This window comes from Microtus oregoni, unplaced genomic scaffold (genome assembly GCF_018167655.1).
Source record: "Microtus oregoni isolate MIOR12 unplaced genomic scaffold, Mior012 000001F_ref0000356, whole genome shotgun sequence".
NCBI lineage: Eukaryota > Metazoa > Chordata > Mammalia > Rodentia > Cricetidae > Microtus > Microtus oregoni.
The window spans coordinates 51,353,837-51,380,426 of record NW_024543060.1 but is presented as its reverse complement, the minus strand read 5'-3'; the positions used below and the strand labels follow the sequence as shown (position 1 = coordinate 51,380,426).

At 48.1% G+C, this 26,590-nt stretch overlaps 1 protein-coding gene across 31 annotated transcripts in view; it reads left to right on the top strand.

Annotated features, from left to right (window-relative positions):
- The window catches only part of Dock9 (dedicator of cytokinesis 9), a 250,834-nt gene that overhangs the window by 79,493 nt on the left and 144,751 nt on the right, over window positions 1-26,590 (top strand). For 4 of the 31 annotated variants that reach the window (XM_041670182.1, XM_041670191.1, XM_041670173.1 and 1 more), the window contains exon 1: window positions 20,828-21,066. The exons of 23 other annotated variants lie outside the window; for them this stretch is intronic. In XM_041670182.1, coding sequence (XP_041526116.1) covers window positions 20,947-21,066 — 120 coding nt within the window. In that variant the 5' untranslated portion in view covers window positions 20,828-20,946. Of the gene's footprint in view, window positions 1-20,826; window positions 21,067-26,590 lie in introns of those variants that run through there. 4 more of the 31 variants (XM_041670167.1, XM_041670021.1, XM_041670201.1 and 1 more) reach the window with 2 other exon arrangements.

Sequence of the window (26,590 nt, the reverse complement as noted above, 5' to 3'; positions counted from 1 at the left end):
ATGGGGCGGTTCCTACCCTCAGGGGTCTTCCATTTCCTTCAGAGAGAACACACGACCTTAGGAGTGTGCCGGCCAGGCTCTGGCCTGCCATTTCCAATGAGTTTTCTCTGACTGTAGCTGCTGCTTGCGCTGTCTACCACCATGGGCCCACACTAAGTGTCATCTGTGACTCACGGAGGTCTGCTGAGTGCAAAGGAAAAAATGAGTGTGCCTGACCGGTGTCACCTCTGCCACCATCTCTTCAGTGCCTCTGGTGTTTACAGACCATGTTGGAGAAAGCTGATTGCCTCAGCCTCAGAGTCTGGGGACACAGTAGACACTAGTTTTGTTAGTAACGGTTAGGACCAGGGTAGTATCACTCTTCATCAGAGCAAAACCCTCTCTAACCCTGAGGTTAGGAAGCAGTATGCTTCTAAACTCTTCTTTTGTTATTCCCACCTGGAAGTGTGGTTTTTAAAATTTATTATTTTTTTTTATAACAAATATGCACAAAGTCAGGGGTGGGGCAAGGGGCGTGGGTCTGACTACCCAGCATTTGAAGTCATCGTGAGCTGTAGTCTGAGGAGCAGAGATGAGAAAGGAGTTCTCAAGAGGACATAGTTGATGCTGTGTGGGGTGGAGCCCTGGAAATCGTTGGATGCCGGTGACCAGAAGTGTTGAGAGAATGGGGACAAGAGAGGCCAGTGAGTGGATGGCTTTATCTCACGTCAGCTCCGTCTGCTTTGGTTCAGATGTGGGAATCTCATGGGCAACCAGGCAGCGAGCCCTCAGAACCCTCGAGATAGAGATATTTCTTCTGCCTCTCTGAAGTGAGGGCCGGGCGAGGCTGAGGTGGTCACACAAAGGCTTCCTTTGGAGAGGGGACCCAGTGAGTTTGCAAGCCATGCACGTTAGCGCTCTGAGGAGTTCCGCAAATGGTGAGTGTGAAGTTACCTAGAAGGGCCTCCACCGAGGCATTCTTCCACGTTCTCCAAAGCCTCTCAGCCTGTGTGGACTCTGGGGGCACCTGCCCACGGCAATCATGTCTTCCAGAGTAGGTGGTGGTTCACAGAAAAGCTCAGGAAGGACTGTAGGGTGGCGCACGTGTGTACACACACACACACACACACACACACACACACAAATGTAGTTAAAATTTTAAGTGATATTTAAAGCAAAATTAAAAGGAGTGAAGACAGTGACTTGATCAGGAATGTGATCATACATAAACGTCCATACTATATTTGTCTACACACCCATGTGTTTGCATATAATTAGGATGACTGTAAGTATAGTTTATGATTATATATAAACAGCGTGGCTAGATCTGAGTGCAACTACAGGATGAATATGCTCTTCTGTCCGGACACATTTTCTTTGTGACAAGATCACCAGTGTGGAGAGTCATCCCCTTTATAGGACCGGGCAGACTTCAATCTCAGCCCTGTTGATGTCTTTGGAATGGGAACCTGTGCATTGTGGACTCGGGCAGCATCTCTGGCCCCTGTCTCTCATGACAACCAAACAGTGTCTCTGGATATAACCAGATATTCCCAGAGAGTGAAAATTGTCAGAGCCGAGCTCGTGATCTGAATGTCTGATAGGTACAGAGGATCAGAACAAGCTGAGGTAGGAGGGCTGGACACCTGTCAATGCCAAGCAGGCCACCCTGGGCTGCCCGGGCCCTAGATGGACACCTGTCAACTCTGAACCCCCTCCCTGGACTATCTGGGCCCTAGATGGGCACCTGTCAACTCTGAACCCCCACCCTGGTCTACCCGGGCCCTAGATGGGCACCTGTCAACTCCCAGCTGCCACCCCAGGCTGTCCAGGCCTTGGCTTCTGCTGGGATTCATGCTTCCAGCTTCCCATTGGCAGTGGATGTTCAGGTCTGGACTTCTGAAGTAGATAATGTCTTCTTCAATGATTTTTGATTGATTCTTTTTTTTTTTCATTTTAAAGCACTAATACCATTCTTATTGTTGATGAGCCAGTTTTGCAAGGACTTTCTCTTTATTCCCACCACCTCTCTGTTTGTTTGTTTTGATACAGGGTCTCTGTATGCATTTCTGACTGTCTTGGAACTCACTATGGAAACCAGGCTGTCCTAGCGCTCAGAGAGATCTGCCTGCCTCTCAAGCGCTGGGGTAAAAGGTGTGTCTCCCAACAGCTCTTTTAATCCACCTTCCTTACCTGAACGTGGGGTTATCCTCCTGGAATCCTGAACACTGGATTGAGACCATGCCAAAGCTTTTGGTCTTTGCACAACCAGGGGAGCTAAGAAAGATACAGTGAGTGCAAGCATCTTAATTTAACCTCACATGTTAAAACATCCTGACATTGCCAGTTCCAGTAGTGAGTGTGCGCGCGTGTGTTTGTTTTAATAGTCTTTCTACGTGCATATGTAGCAGCGGCTATGGTTTTGATTTTTTTTTTTGTATATTAGTATTTCTGCTTGGCCAGAATAATTGTTAGAAGCCAATGACAAGGCCCTGTTGTCAGATTCCAAATACACATGAAACCACTTGAAACTTAAGAAAAGGTTGTGTGTGGATATAGAATACTAAATGAAGTTTGCTTTGCACCGATAATATGGAAGTGCACACACACACACACACACACATTACAACATTTATTGCACGTGTGTGGATGTGTGTGAGTGGGTATGTGAGTATCATCACACCCATGTGGAAGTCAAAAGACAGATTGAGGCAGTCATTTTCCTTCTATCTTGGGGCTTCAGGGGTTGAGCCTCAAGTGTCTTGCTTAGTAAGTAGCAAGTGCCTTTACCCACTAAACCATCTTGCTGGCCCTGAAGGTGTATTTTTGAATGTGTTGCATAATACTTTTTTATTCTTTTTGTGCTGAAACCTCTCATTCTTTGCTACCCAAAACAAGGACATTCTATGTATTAGCTATATAATTCTAATTATAGTGAGGAAAAAAATTAAATAAACCTTTAAAGGCATCTTTAATCACTTTCTCTAACTAATCATAAATGGACTCTATTCAAAGGGGACGTTTTTCTCAGACCCTAAACGTGCTACTTGGAGACACAAAAACATTTTGTGTCTTCCCCCAGGTCCATCAGGCCCAGCACTAAGGGCAGGCCTGTTTGTGCATTTTGCACCCAGCAATCCTGTTACAGTGTATTTATGTCCCCATTAGATACAGATGCTTCTGTGGTAGGGTGGGATGGTCAGAAATGGAGCCGTGATTCTGTGGGACATGGTTCACTGTAATCTTAGAGTTTTATTTTGTTTAGATTTTATTTATTTATTATGTATACCGTGTTCTGTCTGCATGTATGCCTGCAGGCCAGAAGAGGGCGCCAGATCTCATTACAGATGGTTGTGAGCCACCATGTGGTTGCTGGGAATTGGCCTGGACCTGGGCTGTAACCATCATGGCTTTGTGCTGTATCACTGCTGTGTTCCCGGGAATCGTGAGGGTCGTGGGAAGGTCTGCACTGCGGAGTGGGGGCTCTGCTTTAAAGCCCTCAAAGGGGCTGAGGGGATGGCTCAGTGCTTGGGTGTGTACTGCTCTTGCAGAGAACCAGACTTCACTTTCCACTCTCCATGTTGGGAGGCTAACAACTGCCTGTACCTGCAGCTCCCAGGGATCTGACTCCATTTCTCTCCTCTGCAGACACCTCCCCACTCTCTGCCCCTTTCCACACCTGGGTATCCCTTCCCCAGAGTCCCACTACACCAGCCTCTCCAGCATCAGAGTCTGCTGGGGATGTAGTTTCTTTCTCCTCCAGGACTTTTTATTCTCTTCTACGGCTTCACAGAATCCTGTCTAAGCCTAAAGATCTGGCTCCCTGACTGTGCTCTAACACACTTGAAGCCTTAAAGGGCCAGCAGCAGCTTCACTTGGGAGCTCATTAGAGCAGATTCTCAATGGCATTCCACAATGGTGAATCGGCTCCCCTGTACTGGGGAAGCCTTGGCAGCTTGGCTCACAGGAGGCTCTGGGTGGGGATGGGGGGAGTCTAGGTGCTCTTGGTGGGCCAAGCCTCCTACACAGACCTCCATGGCTGGATCACCCTAGAGAGGATTAGAAGAGGCCCAGCAGTCTGTGTTTTGACAAGCTTTCTTGGTGATACCAGCACTGTGGAGTCAGGAAGCACCACTTACAGATACCATTGCAGTGACACCTCATCTCCGAAACATCTCCCGACAGCTCCCGGCCACAGCTAGTCAGTCATCCTGTCTATTGTGACCCCGTCTCATAGTGGGGTAATTAGTCAAGGGATGCTGGCTGCTGTGACGAGCTGCGGGAACTCTGCCCTGCCGGATCGGACGGGTGTATGTTGGGTGGTCTTGGGTGTGACGGCTCAGAAACCTAGCTGCTTCCCATCTTGTGGCTTCTTGTTGCTGGGGCCTCCTTGGAGGCCACCTCCAGAGTCGCTGCCTCTAGCAAACCCACAGGCTGAGGAAGAGCGTGTTTTAGAAAGCAGTGTGTTTTAGAACTGTGCTTAGACTTAGCCACACCATGGCCTTTTCACGTTTCCTTTTGCTCTTGTCTAAAAGAACTTCAATCTCTTAAGTGCCGAGGAGATTGGAAAGTGTGTGTGTGTGTGTGTGTGTGTTCTGCCTAGGAAAAAAAATGACAGGATTAGAGACCATCTAATATAGCATTGCCCAATAATAAAGTCTTTTTATTTTATCAGTTTTTTGAAAAATAATACAGAGATCAATATAGGATCAATATATTAGATATATCAATATATTGATATATATATCCTATTAATAAGATAGAATATGTATCCTCTCTCTAGCTAAATCCCCAAACCATAATATTTTATATATGTAAGTTTCACTGTATGGTAGCACATAATATCGTAAATATATTTGTTTACATATATAGTTATATATTTTGGTAGTTGTATTAGAAACAGGAAAAGGAGCAGATGACATTGATTTTAGTAATATACTTCGTTAAACCTAGTAAATTGAAAATCCTTTTGAGCTCTAATCATTAAGAAAATTAGCGATAAGCTAGTTTTTATGACCCAGGCTCGTCCTCTGGAGGCTAAGGATCTGAGCTGAAGGTCTGCCTTGGATTCCAGAGCAAATTTAAGCCTGGGAACTAGAGACCCTGCTAGAAAAGGTAAAAAAGGTTAAGATATAGCTTAATGGTGCAGTTTTTGTCTAATATGTAGAGGACCCTAGCTTTAATTCTCAGTCATGTGTATCCCGCTAGTAAGATATTTTCTGTTGTTTTTTCCTTGCATAGTCTTTGAAACTTAGTTTGTAAACATCTCTCTGTTTGAGTAGCCATGCGGCCAGTAGCAAGCAAGCCGGACGGGGCAGGCCTAGCCCATTCCCTGCCATGGTGGATAATGAAGTTGCTTGTCTACATTCTTTTTAGACCATTGTACATTCGTCCTGCAGGAGGTTGTGTGCTCCTGGAATGTCCCATTTTTATATAGTACTCTGTGGTTAAGATTGCTTATAGAGGAGGTGAGGAGATGGCCCAGTCAGTAAAGTCCATGAGTTGACACCTTACAACATGTTAGAAAAAAATAACTGGGTGTGGTAACATACACTTATAATCCCAGGACTGGGGAGGGAGAGGCAAGAGCGACTGGGGCTCTCTGATCAGCCAGTCTAACCAACTTGGTGAGTTTCCGGCCAATGAGAGGCCCTGCCTCAAAAACAAGGTGTTTGGCACCTGAGGAATGACAGCTGAGGTTGTCTTCTGCCCTCCACACTTACACATACATGTCCCCCCCACCCACACACACACATAGCACGCATGCACGCGTGCACGCACATACATGCTCAGAGTATTTGAGCAGCAAGGACCTTCATACATGAATGGATCGCTGGGTAAATGCAGAGGAACATTTTGGTTCTTTTCTTAAGTGTTCTCTGATGGAATGTACCTTGACACCCAGAGTCTGGCCAAGCCAGTGCCGTAGTAGAAGGATAAAGCAGGCCTAGTCAACTCTGGCCTTAATGTTTGTCCCTGAGTTGCGGAGAAGCCGCCTTTATCAGTGCTCTGGTGTCTTCAGTCTGCGCTGCGTGCCCCTGAGGTAAATCATGACTGGGAGGTGACACATCATGTCTGGAGAGCCGACGCTGGCGATGGTTGGGGTTGCTCTAACTCAGCTGTTGATGAATTAGTAAGCCTGGACCTCTGTGTCTTGCGCTGTGTTAGTGGCCTTTAAGGTAGTGTATACTGCAGTTATCTCAAAACGAGATGTTGGTGACGGCGCTATTTAACATAGTTATAGTTTAAAATGCAGTCTGTATGGGGCGCTCACACATACAATCCTAGCACCTGGGATTAGAGACAGGAGGATTACCAGTTTAAAGTTATATATCACTGAGACCTTGCTCTGAGTAAATACAATGTAGAGCTGGGCCCACCGCTCACCAGAGGCAAGGAGAGTTCTTCCTGTAGTCAAGGCCACAGTAGCTTCCAGGCCAGCCAGGGCTACAGAGTAAAACCTTGTCTCAATAAATAGTAAAACCGCAGCCACCACCACCTCCACCTCCACCTCCACCACCACCCCCCCACCCCCCTCCTCCTCCTCCTCCTCCTCCTCCTCCTCCTCCACCACCACCACCACCATCACCACCACCACCACCGTTTTCTGTGTTCTGTAAGGCTCTGAACGAACCTGGGAAGGAAGGATTTTGGTCTGCCTTTCCAGGTCACAGCTGGTCACTGAGGGAAGTCAGAGCAGGGATTCACACAAGAGCCTGAAGTAGAAATCACGAAGGACCCTTGCTGCTGTTGGCTTGTTAACTGCTCTGACCTGCTCAGTTAACTTCCTTACACAAGCTAGGACCACCTACCTGGCTAGGCATAGTGCCAGCTGCCCTGGGCTGGGCCCTTCTAGGTCTGTTACCATGGAAGATGATCCTTATGCTCAGGTGACTCTAGAGTGTGTCAAGTTGACGGCCACCAGACAGCAAGAAGCCACAATGGAGATGCTACAAATAAAACTTGTTTCAAATTCCGTACTTTACCATCATTCTGATAAGGTTTATACCAGGGAATTGAGAAGCTCAGGAAGGGGGCAGCTATACGGTGTGAGTCTGAGGAACAGGTTTCTTTTGAAACATTGTAACATTCAGTTTGTGTTAGATAGTAACATTCTCTCGCTCTCACTCTGGCTCTCGCTCTCCTTCTCCCTCTCTTCTGTTTCTGTCTCCCCAACAAAATTACAATGGACTGTAGAGGACATGGATAGACGATGCGACTTCACATTTTACTCCTCTTAGGTGGAGAGGAAACCCCCGGAATTTCACTCTGCTCTTCTCTAACCAAATCACGTCATTGCTGTGAGTTAGCACTGGTCACAGGTTTGATACTTGAGTGGAAGGTTGTAAGTCAACCTGCAAACAAGCAAGAGGACTGTGGAGAGGGAATCACAGGCTCAACTTGGCTTCATTCTACATCCTATTGGGAGAGGGTACTGTTAGCAAGGGTTCCATGCCTGACACAACATTAGAAGCATTTGAGAGATGTGTGCCCCTCGTCGTGTTCTGGAAGGCCCTTCTTGAAGGTTTGGCCTTTGGGGGGTCAGGGAGAGACAGAGCCTCCCCAAAAGTTGACTAGATAGGAAATGATCAATCACGGAACAGTGCAGATTTTCAGAGACATTTTGAGTAAAGCTCCGTGCGTCTTCCATCCCTGGCTCCACTCTCCCTTCTGGTTCATCCCCTACTTTTTGCTAAATACAATCCCTTGTGTTATACCTGTGCACAGGTATTTCTGGGTACCCACCCGTGATTTCCTGCTTTCAGATTTCCACCACGGATGTCTGCTCTTCACGCACCTCGAGTTACTAAAGCAAAGCCAATAGGATATAAATGAGCATCTGCCTGTAGCACACCGTCACCTGGGGAGCCGGGAAGGAATGCAGACTCCTGGCTTTCAGTTCAAGATAGCAATTCAGAAGGTCCAGGCAGGACCCTGGGATAATGGAACCACGATAATAGCTTTAGTATTTATTGTTATTTTTGTTGTTATTTTAAACTTCCCAACACAGTGGACAACCAGGTTTGGCAGCTGCTGTAAGACAGGGCCCTGGCTTCACCTCCATTTATCTGGACCAGAAAGACATTCTTCAGGACTGAGTGTTTTGGGACCTTATGAAAGGGAGGGACCTTTGGGCTGTAGCTTAGGAGGTGAGCAGGCACCCAACAGGTCGAGGTGGTGGGAGAGCATTCCAAAGTGATAGGTAGCATTTCCTGAGGCAGAGGCGTGAGACTTCAGGAGGCAGCCAGGACTTCTGCCTTTGTGCTAAAGTTCAGGGCAGAGAAGCCAGGAGATCCAGGTCCGTGGGCCATGTCACCTCTGAAGCTGCCCTTCCTCTCTGAGAACACATCCCAGTCCGTTGTGTTTCCTGCTTCCTTCATTGGAGAAGTCGGCAGGAATGGCTCTGCCCTGCTTCTCAGGTTCTCTTTCCTCCATTCTATTCCCTGCTCACAGCCTTCAGGAGGTCCATCTACATCAGAACCAGGACAGAACCAGTTCCCATGGAGTGGGTTGGCTTTCCTGCTCAAATGGTCCCAAGAGTGCTACTTACCGTCTATCAGAGAAGCGTGGGTGTTGAGCTTGAGATTTTAAATTCTGGTCACTCGGAGCTTTAGAAGTCAGTTGATTTCGTCAAGGTCAAGGGATAAGAAGATCCGAAATCAAGGTCTGTTAGAGAAGTTGCCCTGTAAGGGCTCCTGATGCACCTCCTCTCCTGGGACTCACAAAGCTTTTGTTCATAAAGTGAGAGCCGAGTGGCCGGGTCTCTGGAGGCCTAGGCGGTGCCTGCGTCCTGGTGCCTGCCTAGGAAGTCATGCTGGTCCTGAGGCAAAGGAAACGGTTTTGATTTGTATATCACAGGTTTTAGGAGAAAAATTTCAATTTCCTTTTTTTGCTCAAGCGTTTCATTTAAGTATTACTGTTTTCATTTCTGAGTGCCCCCCCCCCCCCCCCAGTGCTCTTGTGAATTTGGTGACTGAAGTCACCACCCTCTGGCACCAGCCCTGGAAAAAGTTGCATTTAAGCATTGGCCACCTCCACAGACATTCGTTTGAATTATTTCCCAAATGACTTTGAAATTTTAAAGAAGTATTTAATTTAAAGTAATTCATGACTATTAAGGAAAATTTAAAAATCAGACTAAAGGGAAGGAGAGAAAGCCATTTGTTCTACATTTCAAATATAATCATTATGAGTGTTGACTTTTATTCTATTTCTTTAGACCTTTTATTTTCAGACATAGAAAAGTTTCCCATATTCATTGTGTCTCCCCTAAGACGCTTATGTGAGCAAAAGGGAGGCAAAATTATGTCTCGAAAAAAGAAAAAAAAGCTTAATCACCATGTCTCGGATTAACGGTGGAACCTAGCTCAAAGCCATGGCACAGTGTGAATTTGGTATAAGCTATTTAATTAAAAGCATACCCAGTCTCTGCATACAATAGCGTTTGCTGTCACGCTGAAGGGCCAAGGTGGACCCGGTTCAGTAAGAACGTCCCTCAAGTCCCTGGAGACCGGGTAAATGGCTTTTTTGTTTTCCTTGCTTATCCCTGCCACAATTACAATAATAAAAACAATATGTCTCCACTTCCCCATTGAGGTCTTGGCAAACCGTGTTTGGAGAGTGTGTTTGGAGAGCCGCGTGTTAGGCGGAGTTGGAAGCCTCCTTTGTTTTGTGTTTAGCAGTCTCTGAGCAGGCAGAGGCTTGAGGCCCGGCCTCCCTTTGTGGGGGATTCCTGAGGACTGAGGTTTGCCCGGGTTGATTGATCATCACACTCGTCCACCGGACTCCCACTCCCAGAGTCTGCTTCTCCTCGTGTGAGAGGGAAAGATGAAGTCTGTTGTGTCGCATGGATAGCTTCTTTTTATTTTATTTTGTTTTGTTTTGTTCTAGGAACAGCAAAGTGTGGCTCCTTAGGCAAAGGCTCTTGATGGGAAGGCATGACGACCCGAGCTCAGTCCCTGGGATGCATGGCAGAAGCAGAGAGTCAACCCAGAAATGGTCCTCCATCCCCATACCTGCTCTGCGTGCGTGTGCCTGCTCCCACGAAACACCATGCACACAAATAAAACATGATTAAAGCTTAAAATAAAAAGATTATTTTGGGGCTAGAGAGGTGGCTCAGTGGTTAAGAGCTTTTATACTTGGACCGGAGACAGGTTTGCTCCCCAGCACCCACATCAGGTGGCCACAGCTGCTGGTGTTCCAGTTCTAGGGCCTCTTACGCAAAGCTAAGCTTCTGAGAGCATCTGGATTCGTGCTCACAGATATACGCAGGCACAACCACGCACACATCATTAAAAAGTAAAATAATTTTAAAAGGAGAAATGATCTCAGCCGACAATAACTGTATATTTATAGGGCACAGCGGGACGTTTTGATACGCATTTATACCGTGGGCTGATTAAATCAAACACTCAATTAGCATATCCATCGTCTCATGCTTTTATCATTTTATGTGTTTGTGGAAAAACATTTAAAAATCTAATCTTTAAGGAAGTATTTATTTTTAAAATTCTTTTGAAGCAGGGCTCCCACTCTGTAGCCCTGGCTGGCCTGGAACTTGCTATATAGATTCTGCTGGCCTCAACCTCAAAGAGATCTGCCTGGGACTGAAGGCGTGCACCTCCACGCCGGGCAGAAATTTCAACATTGAGTGGACGTGTTACCGAAGTACCGTCAGGCTGAGAAGGGCTGATAAGGTGGATTGTAGCTCCATCCTCGCTGTGGTCAGAGCCGTCATCTGCATAGTGTGGCTCATGTTTTGACGGCCAGCCAGGAGGAAGGAAGCTTGGACCACCTCTTCATACTCATCCTCCTTATTGAATGTGTTTCCATTTCAGCTCTGGTACCATCATTTGTCACCAGGAAGAAAGTCATTTGATTTACTAATCTTTCCTATGGCAGTGGGGTGGGGTCCTGTGACTGCCCGGGATGAGTGAGCCCCCCAACACTGGCTGTGTTCTGTCGGCCTTGGCCGTCTCACCCATTCATGTGGACAGGCAGTGACTGTCAGCATGGATTGTGGGGGTAGACACCACTGGCCCTCACTTAGCAGCTGGACAAGGGAGCTGTCATCCTGACTGCTGGAGATGCTATCTTAAGGAAGGGATGTGGCCCGCAGGGCTTTAAGTGGGGGACTTCCCAGTCATTGTTTGGAAGCAGGTATTACTGTACACACTCATTGTCTTAAGCACCAGCTGATTTGAGCTGGAAGAGCCCAGGAAAATGCCGCAATGTATTTGCATAATTTCCTCGAGGTGGACTTTCCCTTTGCCTCTTTTCAGAAGGTGTCTCAGCGTTTGTGTCATTCGTGCCTCCTGGGAATAATTAGAGCTATGTGATCTACCATTCGCTGAGTCTCTCATCTATAAATTATGATGGTCTAGCTGGCTTTGTTCCTTGGAAACCCCATGGAGATACTTTAAGTCAATTTAACAGGTACAAATAGAGATTTTTACAAACCAGTAACCTTAGGTGGAGCCATTTTGAACTTCTCTTTGATTTGGGAGGGGGTGAGAGAAGGGGAATGAAGTTTATCTTACAGTGATACTTAAAAGATACATTTTAACTTAAAGAAAAACATTGAGTGCCAGATTCCTATCAACAAATTCTCACCAACAAAAGCTAGATAATTGAATTTTGTTTGTTTTTCTCACCAAGAACACACTCCTTGGCCTTTAACCTCCATGTGTGGTGAACAGAGGAAAGAGAAAATTCCAGCTCTTGCTTTGAGGTTGGGGTTTGCGCAAGCCTTACCACGTGAGGGTGCCTCATTCAACCTGTTAGAACTGTTTAGGTGAGGTGTTGTCCGCTTTGTTGGTAGCGCTGGGTTAGGAGCTAGTGTGCTGAAAAGCAGCCAAGGAGAGGTGATGGGCGCAGGACTCCAAACATGGCTGAGGCCGAGTGTCAGTAACCTGCAGCTGGAGTTGGGTTTCCTGAGAGAAATCCCAGGCACGCTGTTTTTTGGTTTTTTTTTGGCTGTGTAAATTTCCATCCGTGAGATGGATGACTGACATTGCTGTTGGAGTTGTCGTCACCGCCCCCCTCTCCCCCCCAATCAGTTGGTAAAACTCATGGTTATGTTTGCCGTCTGGGGCGGTCGTGAGTCTCCAGCAAAGCTCCTTTCGTGAGTGTTTCTCAGCATCATCTTCCCTGCTTTAGGACTTGAGAGAGCAGGATCACAGCAGGCCAGAATCCTTATGCTCTGACCAAGGCTCAACAGGAAGTAGAACAGAGAATGCCAGATGTGGGGGACGGAGGCTGCGGTGTGTGTGGGGGAGATAAAGGAACAAGGAGGAGGATGTTGCAGGTAAAATGTCTTGTGGCTGCCGACAGAGCCTATCCCGGGTCATGATCACTCTGCGGTTCAGTTTCCTCCCTCAGTGCCTGCCCCTCCCTCCCTGCCTGGCAATGTAGCATCCTTGAAACTTGGATAAAGAGGAGCATCCATCTTCCCCTCCAGCCTTCTTGCCAACAGTGTAGCTGGAGTTACAGCCCAAAGCCGTGACTCTAGGAACACCGACAGGGTAGGCCCGGCCACCTATCTCAGTAGCCAATTCAAGAGACAAGGGCCACGAAGAGCAGAGAAGGAGTTTAATCAATATGCATTGGGTTGGGGAGCACAGAAAAGTCTGTTTTAAAGGTAAACTTTATTTTAGATAAACTTGAAAATAAATAAAAATGTTATACACCAAAATGAACCCCACCCAAAGTCTGTAGACCTCAGTGAACTTCATGCAGTTGGAATAGGCGTTTGGAAAGGGAGCCATGGAGCAGCGCATTCAGTTACACACTTGCAGTATTTTAAGCTCTTAGTCACCACCAGAACCGCCCCCCATGATAGACTCAGAACTAAAATTACTATTAACTTTATAACCTCCCATAATGTACGTCTGCTACCTGAGTTCCGTCCAGCCTCCTGCCTGTGTGTTTAGCTTTGTCTCTTTTATTCCCGTCACATTGCTCCCGTGTGTTCCCATTTGCACCTCTGTGGATGGCATTTGCTGGATTCTGCATAGGAGAGAGAATGTGCATTTTTTTGTTTTGTTTTTTACTTCTGAGATTGTGTGGCCTGCTTAATAGTGTGCTAAGTCCATTCATTTTCTCATAACCCTGTTCGTTCATTTATCCCTTTAAGAAACATTTTTGTCAAACTTACTTTGTGTGTGTATCTGTGTGCGCGTGCACACATGTGGAGGGTGTACATGTGGAGGTCAGAGGACAGGCGTGGAGGCTGCTTTGCTCCTCCAGCTGTGCAGGTCCCGAGTTTGTCAGGCTTGGCAGCAGGCGCCCATGAGCCTTCTCGCCTGCTCTCGTTCATTTGTTTCTGCAGAAGTAAACTGTGTGTCTGAAGAAAACGTACAAAATGTGGATGATTTCAGAGGGGAAAGAATACAAATGGTTCCACACGCTGAAGAGAACCAAAGACCGCAGTTTGTGTTTTTAAACTCTTGCCTGTGTGTGATACCGTAAGCATTTTCTCAATAGCTTCAGCTGTTCTTGGGAAACTGTTGATCGGGTATTTGCCCTACTTCAAAGCTGTGTGTATTGGTCATGAGGTCTCTTGTTACCCACTTCCTGACCTGAATTCCTGGTGTTGTCCTGAGTGCCGTCTAGTGACTGGAAATTGCTGTTATCCCCACCTCGGGAACCTGGGCATGTCAGTGTAATGAGATTTGTGGGTTTCCTTCGGTGGTGGGTGATGGGCGGCTTCTCCTCAACGTTCCTCTGAGAACTGGATTAGTAAGCTCTGGAGGCCTCACCTTGGAGAACTCAGGGGCACACACAGCTCTGTGATTTTCGGGGGCTCCTTAGGTCCTGGGTCCCCTGCTAAGAAACAAGAGAATACATAGTGATGCAGGTTTCATCTCTGTGGTTGTTCAGCCAGATACCTAGTGAGGCGAATATGTAAATCGAGCTTCTCTAAGGGGCCCTGCTCCTCCCACAGGGCTGCCAGTCTCTGTCAACTCTGTCCTTTCCTAAAGTGACCCTCCCATTTCCCTCTCCATCCCAATGCCCCTTTCTCCGCGTGGCTGCTCCTGTCATGTTCTGGTTGTTCTCAGGAGTGCAGGTCATTTCCTGATACCTTTCCTTTCCTTTGGCCAGCAAGCCCAACAGGGTCAACAACACTATGGGAAAACTTTATCCGCTGGCTCCCTTTGTGGTTCTGGTAGTTTCTACTTTTTATCATTGTACCTTAACTAGAGAGAGGAATGGTCATGTTATTAGAGACGCTTACACGCATCTGTGAGTTTTCTTTTGCCCTTAAAGCTAATTTTTGTGACTTAAATGTACTTTTGGTGTGCCAGGAGGCCTTGACAAAGAGTTTAAAAGCCTTTAGGCTGAGATCATGCGTATTTATTCCCTGTGTGGTTATTTCTCGTATGGTTATTAGCAACAGCAAGTACAGTTTCAAAATTTACATAGACTCATTGCCAAAACCAAGTTTGTTCATTTATTTTTAAAGACAGTCTTACTCCCTAGCCCAGACTGGCCTCTAGCCCAGGCTGGCCCCAAACTCATGGTGATCCTCTGCCTCAGCCTCCCAAGTGCTGGGATTAGAGATGTGAGCTGCCCTGCTATGTTCTTTATGCTTTGTTTAAAAAAAAAAATCAAATTATTTGTACTTATGAGTCCTGGGTATCAAACTCAGGTCCCCAAGTCTGGTCGCATGTGATTTTACCTACTGAGCCATCTTGCCAACCCTATTGTTAGTGCTCTTAAAAGAGTAGTTACAGTATTTGGAAATATCTCACAAAACATCTAGTAAACCTTGTGGAGAGACATTTTCTTAGCTGAATTCTATGTTTAACAAACGACAGTGCCATCTTTAATAAATACTTCTTTCCACTGTGGGGTGACGGTAACCAGTGCCCTGACACCAGCCGCACACGTGAGCGCACTCCTTCTTAACGTGAGTCAGTCCTGCCTTCAGCCGGTGTGGGTGTGCGTCAGCCCTGAGATCAGGGAGCACAGGCATCGCAGGCACCAGGCACATCAGGCTGGGGATCCAAAGGTGGGCCCCCAAGAGGAGGAGCCAACCCATCCTGGTTGGAGGATCAAGTAGGCTTCCTGGGAAGGAGGCTTTGAGAGGTTTGAGCATGGGGGGTGGGGAGCCTGCGGCCTCCTGGAGTGTGGTGGGCATTCTCCTGGGAGGAAGAGAAGGCAAGGCAGAGGTCTAAAGTTAGCCTTCCTAGGAACTGCCTCCAGTTTCCCTGTAAGCTTTTGTGGTTTTGCGTACCCAGCAGGTAGGCATGAGTGCATGCTGACTTTTGAGCACTGAAGCCCTGTCTGTGGAAGCGCACACTGGGTCCTGAGTTACTGCGGTCGGCTGCGCTACTCTCACGGTGTATCCCCAACGCACGGTCCTAGGTGTCCTCTTATGGGTGTGTGAACCCGTTGAGGCCAGCGGGTCCAGGGGCTCAGTGATGTTGGTGTCGTTTGGATCCACAGGCCTGACATCCACCTCCTTTTAGAAGATCGTAGAGGAAAGCATGGCCACCTGCTTCCTGTCCTCTGAAATGGCATTTCCCGTGGGTGCTGCTCTGTCATCAGGTGTCCTCTTGTCCTGAGGCGTAGAGAAACCACATCCTCTTCGGAGCCTTGGGATCAGGAGGTTGAACGAGACATCATTCAGCTCCCTTGGTGGCCATAGGTCTGAAGAATCCTGAGAGGTGACATTTCCAGTCACCTGAGTCACCCGACCGGGAGGTTTCATACCCAGAGATTTTCTTGAGCTGGGCCCCTTGAAGGAGTCAGCGATCTTGGGACAGACAGGTGACGGCTTTACTTGGTCTGGAGTGTAAATAGAGAGACGGGATGGTCTGGCATGCGAATTCCTTTTTGTTGTTTTCTTGGTTTCTCTGTGTAACAGCTTTGGCTCTCCAGGAACTCACTCTGTAGACCAGGCTGGCCTCGAACTCACAGAGATCCGCCTGGCTCTGCCTCCCTAGTGCTGGGATTAAAGGCGCGTGCAGGGCATTTCCTGTAGATAGTGGAGAACCTTGGAAAACACACATCACCCCTTTTTGCATAAACCTTTGCCCGAGAAACTTGCACAAGATTCCTTCAGAACCTGGCGTGTATTACCTTATGGAAACTCATCGTGTTTGCCTTTCTGTCCTGGCTGCCTAGGAATTCAGAGCCAATTAAATAGAGCACATAGAAAGTCATTGCTAAATCTTTTGAAGAAAGTACACAAAGTCCTTAGGAAAACTCCTGACTAATGGCATGAACATGTGGTATTTCAAACGAGTATCTGAAAACGACTGTTGGGGTCAGCAAAAAGAACGCTGTGTGTGCATGTGCGTGTGCGTGTGTGTGTGTGAAAACAACTCTCAGGGTCAGCAAAAAGAGAACGCTGTGTGTGCATGTGCGTGCGTGTGCGTGTGTGTGTGTGTGAAAATACCTGTCAGGGTCAGCAAAAAGAATGCTGTGTGTGCATGTGCTTGTGCTTGTGTGTGTGTGTGAAAATACCTGTCAGAGTCAGCAAAAAGAGAACTCTGTGTGTGCGTGTGCTTGTGTGTGTGTGTGTGTGTGTGTGTGTGTGTGTGTGTGTGAAAATACCTGTCAGGGTCAGCAAAAAGAATGCTGTGTGTGCATGTGCTTGTGCTTGTGTGTGTGTGTGTGTGTGTGAAAATACCTGTCAGAGTCAGCAAAAAGAGAACTCTGTGTGTGCATGTGCTTGTGTGTGTGTGTGTGTGTGTGTGTGTGTGAAAATACCTGTCAGAGTCAGCAAAAAGAGAACGCTGTGTGTGTGTGTGTGCGTGTGTGTGTGTGTGTGTGAAAACAACCGTCAGGGTCAGCAAAAAGAATGCTGTGTGTGCATGCGCGCGCGCGTGTGTGTGTGTGTGTGTGTGTGAAAACAACTGTCAGCGTCAGCAAGAAGAGAACGCTGTGTGTGCGTGTGCGCGAAAATGACTGTCGGGGTCAGAAAAAAGAGAACGCTGTGTGTGCATGCATGTGTGCTTGTGTGTGTGTGTGAAAACTTCTGTCAGGGTCAGCAAAAAGAGAATGCTCTGTGTGTGTGTGTATGTAGATAGAGACAGTGAGAGGTATATGCTCACATTGTGTGTGTGTGTGTGTGTGTGTGTGTAGAGACAGTGAGAGGTATATGCTCACATTGTGTGTGTGTGTGTGTGTGTGTGTGTGTGTAGAGACAGTGAGAGGTATATGCTCACATTGTGTGTGTGTGTGTGTGTAGAGACAGTGAGAGGTATATGCTCACATTGTGTGTGTGTGTGTGTGTGTGTGTGTAGAGACAGTGAGAGGTATATGCTCACATTGTGTGTGTGTGTGTGTGTGTGTGTGTTTGCACTCAGATGCGTGTGTCTTACATGTGTAGGCCAGAGATTGCTGTCTGGGATCTTTGATTACTTTTCACCTTATTCTCTGAGATTGGATCTCTCGCTGAACCAGGAGTCACCCATTACCGGCTAACAAATTAGCTCCCAAAGCCGCTTATCCCTTCCCCTCGCCAGCAGCTGTCTTGCGGACATCCACACTGCCACACCAGGCTTTTCTACGGAGATCCAAACTCACGTGTTCATGCTTGCTGAACTTCTCCTTAGCCCTCCCTTTTCGGTCTTGAAATGTAGCGCAGGCTAGCTTTGACCTTAGCCTGAGGGAGCTGAGACTACAGAGGCTCAACCCTAAACTCCGCAGCCATGACAGGATTTAATTTTCAGTTGCTGGAGATCGTTGCAAAGCATTGCTCCAGAGCAATTGGTGGAGCTGCTCTTTTAGGCCATAAAGCCAGAGTCCTGAATTTAAGACTAGAGTTTCTTACTTTAGCACGGGAATAATATTAGGACTTACACTGTGTGATCCTAAATGTGCCGGCACACAGACTGTTTACTACTTCACTGAGCGCCCCCCCGCCCCCCTTAAGGTCTTACACAAACGTTGACATTATCGGTTGTTGCTGGCTGACATCTCAGCAGTTGTTAGAACAAGTCAGTTCAGCACGGTGTCTCGGTGGAGGGTGCACACTGGATCCTCACCCTTGTTTGCCAGGTGGCCTCTGCTTACATTTAAACTCCACATCAGTTTGCCGGTGTAAGAAGCAGGGCTAAGTTATATAGAGTCATGAAGTAGACAAGCCCGTGGAGCATACGCAGGCCAGGATACAGTACATGGTGCTTCTTGAGTAAGGCTTTGACACCTCCACACCACTACCAGATGCTGCTGTGGTTTGGCTCTGTAGCTCTGGATAGCGTGTCTCCTTAGAGGACAGGGATTCTGGGGCGGTGGAAGTCTGAGGAGGGAGTGGCCTGTTCTGTGAGCCACGTAGAAAGGGTTTTGAGCTGTTGCTCGTGTCAGTATCTGTTTCAAGCGCTGACATCATTTGTCTAGTTTCTCATGCCTAGGATACTTCTAAATTTCGTTTTGGTGGTTTTTTTAGTGACTGTAACTGAACCTCCTTCCCTATTGAATTCTCTTGTAACCTTACAACGATTTTTCAAATTCATGGGTCAGACTATTTTGGAATGCAGCTTTGATGAGAAAACCTGAATTTTGAAAGATTACCCTACAACCTACCCAATTTCTAAGTCTTGGATAGTTTTCCTTCCCTCCCTTCCTCACTTTCTTCCTCCTCTCTTTCCTTCTTTCTTTTTCTATTTCTTTTTGTTTTTGTTTCCAAGACAGGGTTTATCTCTGTAGCTTTGAAGCCTGTACTGGAACTAGCTCTTGTAGACCAGTTGGCCTCAAACTCACAGAGATCCACCTGCCTCTGCCTCCCCGAGTGCTGGGATTAAATGCGTGCGCCACCACCGCCCAGTTTATTCCTTTTGGGGGGCCACATGGGGCTTGAACTTCATATGTATTTTAGGAAGGGAATGGCCTTGAAACTCTGATCCTTCAACCTCTGCCCCCATAGTGTTGTGATTCCAGGGCATGCGCCTCAACTCTGGGTTAGTGTGGTGCTGAGGACGGAGCCCAGAGCATGCATCTCAACTCTGGGTTAGTGTGATGCTGAGGGTGGAGCCCAGGGCATGCATCTCAACTCTGGGTTAGTGTGGTGCTGAGGACGGAGCCCAGGGCTTTGCCTCGACTCTGGTTTAGTGTGATGCTGAGGACGGAGCCCAGGGCATGCATCTCGACTCTGGGTTAGTGTGATGCTGAGGATGGAGCCCAAGGCTGTGCCTGTCAGGCAAACATTCCACCATCCGGGCTATGTTCCCAACTCTTTAAAAACGAGTTTATTAAAAAAGCCAGGTTTTGGCCGGGCGGTGGTGGCGCACGCCTTTAATCCCAGCACTCGGGAGGCAGAGGCAGGCGGATTTCTGTGAGTTCGAGACCAGCCTGGTCTACAAGAGCTAGTTCCAGGACAGGCTCCAAAACCACAGAGAAACCCTGTCTCGAAAAACCAAAAAAAACCAAAAAAAAAAAAAAAAAAAGGCCAGGTTTTGTTTCTCTCTTGACATAGGAGCTCACTTTTTATTCCAGGCTAGCCTTGAACAGGAGGCAGTTCTCCTACCCCAGGTTCCCGAGTTCATGCCTCAGAATTTCTGAGTGGAATTATGGGTGTGAGCAGCCACACCCAGCGAGTTAACTAATTTTTAAATGTAGTTTATTTATTGAACCATTAATGCCCATACTCAAAAGGATTTCTGGTGTTTAAATGACAGTGACAGGTGCTAGCGGGGAGAAGGGGGGCGGAATGGGCACTGGTTAGCCCCTTAGTTCCCACTGCCAGCCTCAGTCGCTGTGCCTGGAGAGTGGGGTGGGGTGTGGGGAGGAGTATGGGGAGGGGGTGGGGATGATACCTGCGTTTCTTCTGCCGGTTTTTTCCCCAAGTGTTCTGTACTTCGGAGCTGTGGATGCTTTAGAGCTAGGTTCCCTGTTTACAGACTGTTACTAAATCTGTATCGGTTACTAGATGCTTCCTGATTTCAGAGAAATAAACAGAGGCACCAAACGGGAGGTGCTCCCATTTGAAGCACCGCCTGGAAATAAATCAGTATATTTAATCCTGGAAGTGCATCACTATACTTAATCCCACGGTCCAGGCATGCTCTCCCTGTGCCGTTTTAGCAAATCCCCCCAATGCTTCTGTTTTACCTTTTTTCAAAAAAGTTACTTCACCGTGAATATGAGGAAATAATAAAGTAGACTTCTGGAGGCACACTGCGGGAGGGGCAGCAAGTAGGACCCTGAAAGTAACCTAGCTGTTTCCCTGGGCTTTCCTGTGTGTCTGTCTCTGTAGGACGCTTTTGTCTTGGCTTCCCATCTGTTTCCTGCTCTCCAGAGAAGAGACTTTCTGCTTCACGTGCCCACTCTGACCTTCTTCATCCCTTAGCGCTGGGTGCACACCTCCTAGTACACACACATGTTGGTGCGTGCAAAGGAAACGTTCGTGGTGAACGCTTGTGTTGCATGGAATGCTAATTTATTCGGCATACTCTTAACAGCAGAAGCTTGCGATTTCGCCTGCTGCTGTCTGTCCTTCCGTGAGAAGTGATTGGAATACCCTTGGGTGCTTAGACTTACCGCACACATGAAAACATTCTGAAACTGCGGCTCTAGACTGTCAGGCTCCCTAGCTGGGAGCTTCAGTGTGGAAGCCACGACGAGGGAGTCTCACTGAGATCCACGGGCAGTCTTCGGCTCTGCGCTGTTTGGACTCCACGCCACGCAGAGCAGACAGACACAGTGAGGCTGGTTTTTCATCACAGAGGCAGCACACTGTGTATTGTTCTGTTTGGGGTTTGTTTTCCTTTGGCCAGCGAGCAGGAGCCTCCCATTTTCCGAGCTGTAGTAACACCCCTGGAGGCTGGCCTTCTCGGCCATGCCTTCCCACCCCTCAGGCTCCGCACATCCAGCCAGTAAGGCTGACCCTTCGTGCCTGGGAAACCGGCTTCCTTTCCGTCCTCTGGCCAGTGGTGTGTGTGCCCGTGCCTCAAGCAGCAGGGGACTCTCAGCTGTCCCTGCTGCAGGCTTTCTGACCACGGCTCTGGGTGGAGGATGCAGGCTGATAAGTACAGAACTAGCGGGAGAAATGACAAGAAGGAGCTGGTCATCGAGTCCCCCCTGCAGTACAAGGACCCAGCCCAGGGAGACGCGGAGGCGGAGAGCTCCGTGCTGGTAAGAACGCGGGCCCCACGCGAACAAGTCTACCAACGCTTGCCCGGCTCTGACTTTCTGACTCGCTCCGCCTGTCTCTGGCTAGCTCTTTTCCTTCTCTCTCACCCCCTTTCCCCTCCTCCCCTTGTAGGCTGACCTAAAGCCCACTTCCATCTTCCTGGGTGAGGAGAGAAATGTTGATGTTTGTGGGTAGACAGGTTTCCTGGAGGAAACTCTGCATAAAACAATTTGGTATTGTTTAAAATTTTGTCACACGTAGTTGCAACATATTTCAGAAATAAACCCAACCAGGGACGTTTTAATAGCGACCTGGGAGTCGTAAAGAAAGCACTTGGTAGAATTAAACTTTCCTGTGCGTTACCTCTTCACATCCGCGAGAAAAGAAGGCAGGTGCTGAGGGCTCCCAGACTGCTTGCATTCTCTGCGCCTCACTTGGGTTTTCTTAACTAGGGAGTGTGCTTTGAACAGAGTCAAAGAACCTCAGCTGTGAGGCAACTGGCAGAAAAGCTGATGTCTTAACATTAGCTAAATTCACAGCAGTTTGAACAGAGTCAAGTGCCGTGGTCGGCTCTGGGAGGGAGGATGTGAAAAGTGCCTGTGTTGTTGGCCGTCTCTGAGTAGGCTGTGCTTCCCTGTGGAATTCCTTTAATACAATAAAGGCATATAATTTTTTAAGCAAGCTGCAGAAACCACCAGCATCTCTGCAGAGGAGACAATCGAGCCTTTCACACTATCTGTTGAAGGGATTGTCATGCTGGTGCCTGGCGTTTCTACGTAGCCTTTTTTTTTTTTTTTACTTTTGCCTAAACGTGGATGTTTGGTTGCGGCTGCTATAGTGTTTGTTTTTCTGATTAATAGCCGTGAGGATGGAAGCTTAAACTTTCCGAGAGCAAACCTGACATGAACGGATCGCTTTCCCTTGTGACGGAGGAGGTTGCCTTCAGAATGGCTTTGCTCGTCCTAGACTGGGACGGTCAAGGAAGCTGATCCCCGCCCCCCCTCCACCCGGCAGATGATGTTTTGAAGCAGTTGTATATTCCTTATCTTAGATCTTTCTTCTAGCTCCAAGGCTTGAGCCACCTGTGTGCCTTCTACAGTAAACAGTGTGTGTAAGTGGGAGGAAGTTGTGTGGTTTGGGTTCCCCAGAGAATATCCTTAAATGTGTTCTGTCGGGGTTCTCCTGGTATCCAGAATTAGCTATGCAGAGGGTTGAGCGGCTTGTGGCGATGTTGTGATTTTTTTCTTAAATAACATAAAAGTGACTTTTGAAACGCTGGCTTCTCTTTCTGGTGTTCAGTTCCCCCCCACTGCTCATGCGGCTAGGCGGTAGTTATTTACTTAGCGCACATCTCCCTCCAGACAGTCCCACAGGGAACAGCAAAAGACAAGGCTGGGCCGGCTACAGCTGTACACGGGGAAATACTCCTTGGGGCGTGGAAACTTCTGGTGCCGTGGAACGGTCCAGTACTGTGCACCTGCAGAGAGGTAGGTGTGTGGAGCTCCAAGGAAACCGATACATGAAGACACCTTTCTTATCTGCAGGGGTTCCCCTTCCACACAAGATAAGAGGGGATATCAGAAGCCAGGATATGGGGGGGGGGAGGCTCACTTCCCAGGCAGATCTCCTTGCTTGGGAAGATAGCTGCCCACAGCAAAGGTGATCTCAGCAGGCTGCTGGGGACACAGCTTGTTCTCAGGGGAGCCCTCTGGAGTGTGCGGTCACAAGATCAGTTTGTCTGGGTGCTAATCCTTAGTTGAGCCCCAGTAGCCCCTGTACCTAAGCCTGTAATTTGAGTGAACTATATGGAGAGATGTTTAACTACGGGGAACATAGTTCGTTTAGGAAGTAACATTTCGTTATTGTTTTATCATTATTTATTATGATTTAATTACTATTTATTATTATATAAAATGTATCAGTAGTCTCTAGGAGACAATAATAAACATTTAGAAGGGACAGCTGATAGTTAACAGGGAATGTAAACAGTACACTCCCATCCCTGGGCCGTCCAAAGCCTCTTCCTGTGTGCGAGGCCCCGAATGCTCCGCTCCTCAGCCACACTGAAGCCCTGAAATAGTTACCTGCTCGTCCCAGTCTTCGGAGGTTGACATTGTTACTGATCTGCTCGGGTACTTCCCGGCTTGTCCTGTGCGTGTCAAAGCACAACTCCTCTCCGTCTGTCTGCTTTGGAAAGTACATGAATAAAGGTACATTTCTCCCGAAACACATCAAGAACCATGCATGTGTGTGTGTACGCGTGTGTGCACATGTGCGCGTGTGTGCGCCTATCAGATGCCTGTCAGAAATGGAGCTCATGTCTCGTCCCTCAGGTATAAGGAGCTTCAGTTCCTGTCTGCATCTCATCCCCTGCCTTTGAAAGAACACATGGCTACACCTGCCTTTAGTGTGTGGTTCTGGGGATCAGATTAAGGTCCTCAGGCTTGCTTGGCGAGCACTTAGCTGACAGCTATCTTCCCCGCACACAGAGGCCTTATTTTTAATGGTTATGTAGTATTCCTTTTACGTTTCTGCTGTAATTAGTTTGTGAATGTACTGGTGTGCGTGCGTGCGTGTGCGCGCGTGTGTGCGCGTGTGTGTTTTAAAGTGCTTTCCGCCATCCTGCTTATCCTGTAAACTATTAGACGTTTCCCCTTGCCCTGTGCTTGGCAGTAGTGTTTGCTTTTCCTTGGGCCTGCCATGTTTAGGGTTTCCCTGAGCAGTGTTTTTGTTTGTTGTTTGTTTTCACAGGGCTAGGAAGGTCATTGGTGGTGGTGGTAGTTTTGTTTATGGATAGGTTCTTAACTTCCAGACCACTCTGTCTCCTTTCCCAACAAGTGATGCAATTACAGGCGCAGGCTGCCACACCTGGCTGGAGAGTCAGTTTTTTGTTTTCTGTTTTGTGTGTGTGCGCCCGCGTGCGTTGTTTTAGTCTTGTTTGAGTTTTCAAGACAGGGTTTCTCTGTGCATATCTCTGGCTGTCCTGAAAGTTGCTTTGTTGACCAGGCTGGCCTTGAACGCACAGAGATCCACCTGCCTCTGCCTCCCCAGTGCTGGGATTAGAGGTCTGGGCCACCCACCAGTACCCAAGAACAGCTTGTGTCTGGATGGGTAAAGCCTCAGAGACCAAAGGGCTCAGCTTATGGGTCGTCTTGTCTCTGCGTGGTAGCGGAAGGTGAAGGAGACCGGTGTGCCTGTCCACTCAGCTTCCTGCGCAGACCTCTGATAGTGGCTCTGTGGCCGTGGATGACGCGTGGGGAGAGCCCTTGGGATTCTTGCTGTGCATTGTCTGTTCACGGGGGGGGAGGGGGGGAGCTCCACTCTGCCCTCCAAACTTTAAGGTGTGGTTGGTTCTTGGGAAGACCTTATTCTAATGGTTGCTTTCCAGCCCTCTGGAGGAAAAGGGTGTGGTGTTCCCAGAGTTCTCGATCAGTGGAGCTTCCGTGTTGGGTGTTTTTGTGAGGCAGGTAGGGCTTGTACCACTGGTCTTGGTTTGAGAGTTTGGGCATTTGGAAGATGCCAGGATAGGGAGGAGCTGAACTCTCCAGCAAAGGGACTCATGTTTTCACAGACGTTGTTTGGGTCTTTTCGTATTTTTGAGGAACTTACAGGCATCGACAGATGAGTTTGAGTTGTGACCGGAATGTTTGCGGTCAGCCGTGTTCACTGTGCAGGGAGGTAACCACCCTTGTGCCCCTTGTAGAGAGAGAGGACCCAGCTTCCGGTGGTCTCACTAGTGCATCAGTCCCACAGACAGGGAGGAGAAGTCGAGGGCCTTTTCTATCACAGACTTGTTTTACTGGAGACACCAAGTGAAGGAAGACTCGGGCCCTAAAGTGCAGGCCTGCGGGCAAGGGTTTAATAGCTTGTAACACGTACTCACACCGAGAAAGAGCTGCGTCTGTGTAGGCTGCTTAGGAGGAAGGCTCACCTTTGGTGTTATTTCATGAGTCATGTCTTTGTTGTCTGTGTTTCAATAGTGTGAGGGTCAGGAACGTTCCCGCCACCGTTGTGTGATGACACTTTTTCAGGTCACCAAATCAGGACATTTCCTTCCTGAGAGCTGCAGACACTTCATTCCTGTGCCCCCGTTTTTCTGTTTCATTTGCTCATTCTTTAGTTCATTCGGCCACACGTGTAAGACCTAAGATCTACACTGGGGACACAGAGGCCTGTCCTTCTGCGATATTAATTAGCTCAGAAATGCTCTCGTGGTAGCCACAGTGTGTGTTAGTATCACCCACCCTTTCCGAAGTCTTAGAGAACACTAAGCTCATCCCGCTGGAGGAAGGCCATGCTCTGGGTATTTCCCCCCCAGAAGCTGTAGGCTCTCCAGTAGGCAGGGGCTCCCACCATTTCTGGAGCTGTTTGCACAGGCAAGGCTTCCACTCTTACACACTTGCTTTGTTGACTAATCTAGGAAGGAAACTTCATGAGTGCACTCGTTCCTAGAAGGGCAGAGTGACTTTTCTAATGGTGTCCCCCAGGGGTTCCGTGCCTCCGTCACCGCCCACTCTCATGCCAAGCTGCTTTGGGATTCTCGCCTTGTAGAAAGGAAGACCTGCTTCTCTGGGGTATTTCCTTTCTCCTGCCATAAAGTGCATGCAGATTGATCAGCCACTGTCTTATACAACAGGGTGATACTCCCCGACTTTTATGTTGGTGGAATAGTTAAAAAGCTAATCCCCTGCTGCACACCAGGCACTGCTAGGTGCACGATTTTGTGAGCTCTCACAACCCGGGAAACAGAGTCCTCGCCGTTCCTGTTCAGTGAGGAAACAGGCTCCCAGGGGCTTGGCAGTGGGATCTGCATCACTGTAAGGTGCAGAGCCAGGATGGTAGAGTCCTGGTCAGGTTTCCTGAGATCTGTACCTGTACACGCACACATGCACACATGCACACGCATGCACACGTACACACTCAAACACACGCTCGCACACCCTCTTACTGATAGACACAAAGGTATTCACTCAAGCCTGCCATTGTGAAGGGAAAGGCAGATAAGAAAGGTCAAAAGCCCTCACCATAAACTTGAAAATTCAAGCTGGAGAGATGGCTCAGTGGCTGAGTGCTTGCTGATCTCACAGAGCACTGAAGCTCAGCCCCAGGACCTACATGGGGGGCTCACAATTGCCTGTAACTCCAGCTCCCCGTGGGTACCCTCATACACACGCAGCATGTGCACACTTTCACGTAAGCACACAGATCTTAACGTGCACACGCACACATTCTCTCACACACACACACATTTCTGAGCTTTGGCAGTTTTATCAGTGAGCGGTAGATGGTAAATTGTCACTCAGACCAGACCAGGGCCAGGTCAGGACTAATATCATAGAGATTTAATTTTAAGCTTTAAGCTTAGTTATGTTTAAAGGTTTGGTTTGGGGGTTTTGGAAGCTTCCTAGTTAAGGTTACTGTTGCTATGGTGAAATACGGGACCAAAAGCAAGTTAGAAAGGGTTTATTTGGCTTACACTTCCACATCATAGTCCACCACTGAGGAAGTCGGGACAGGAACTCATTC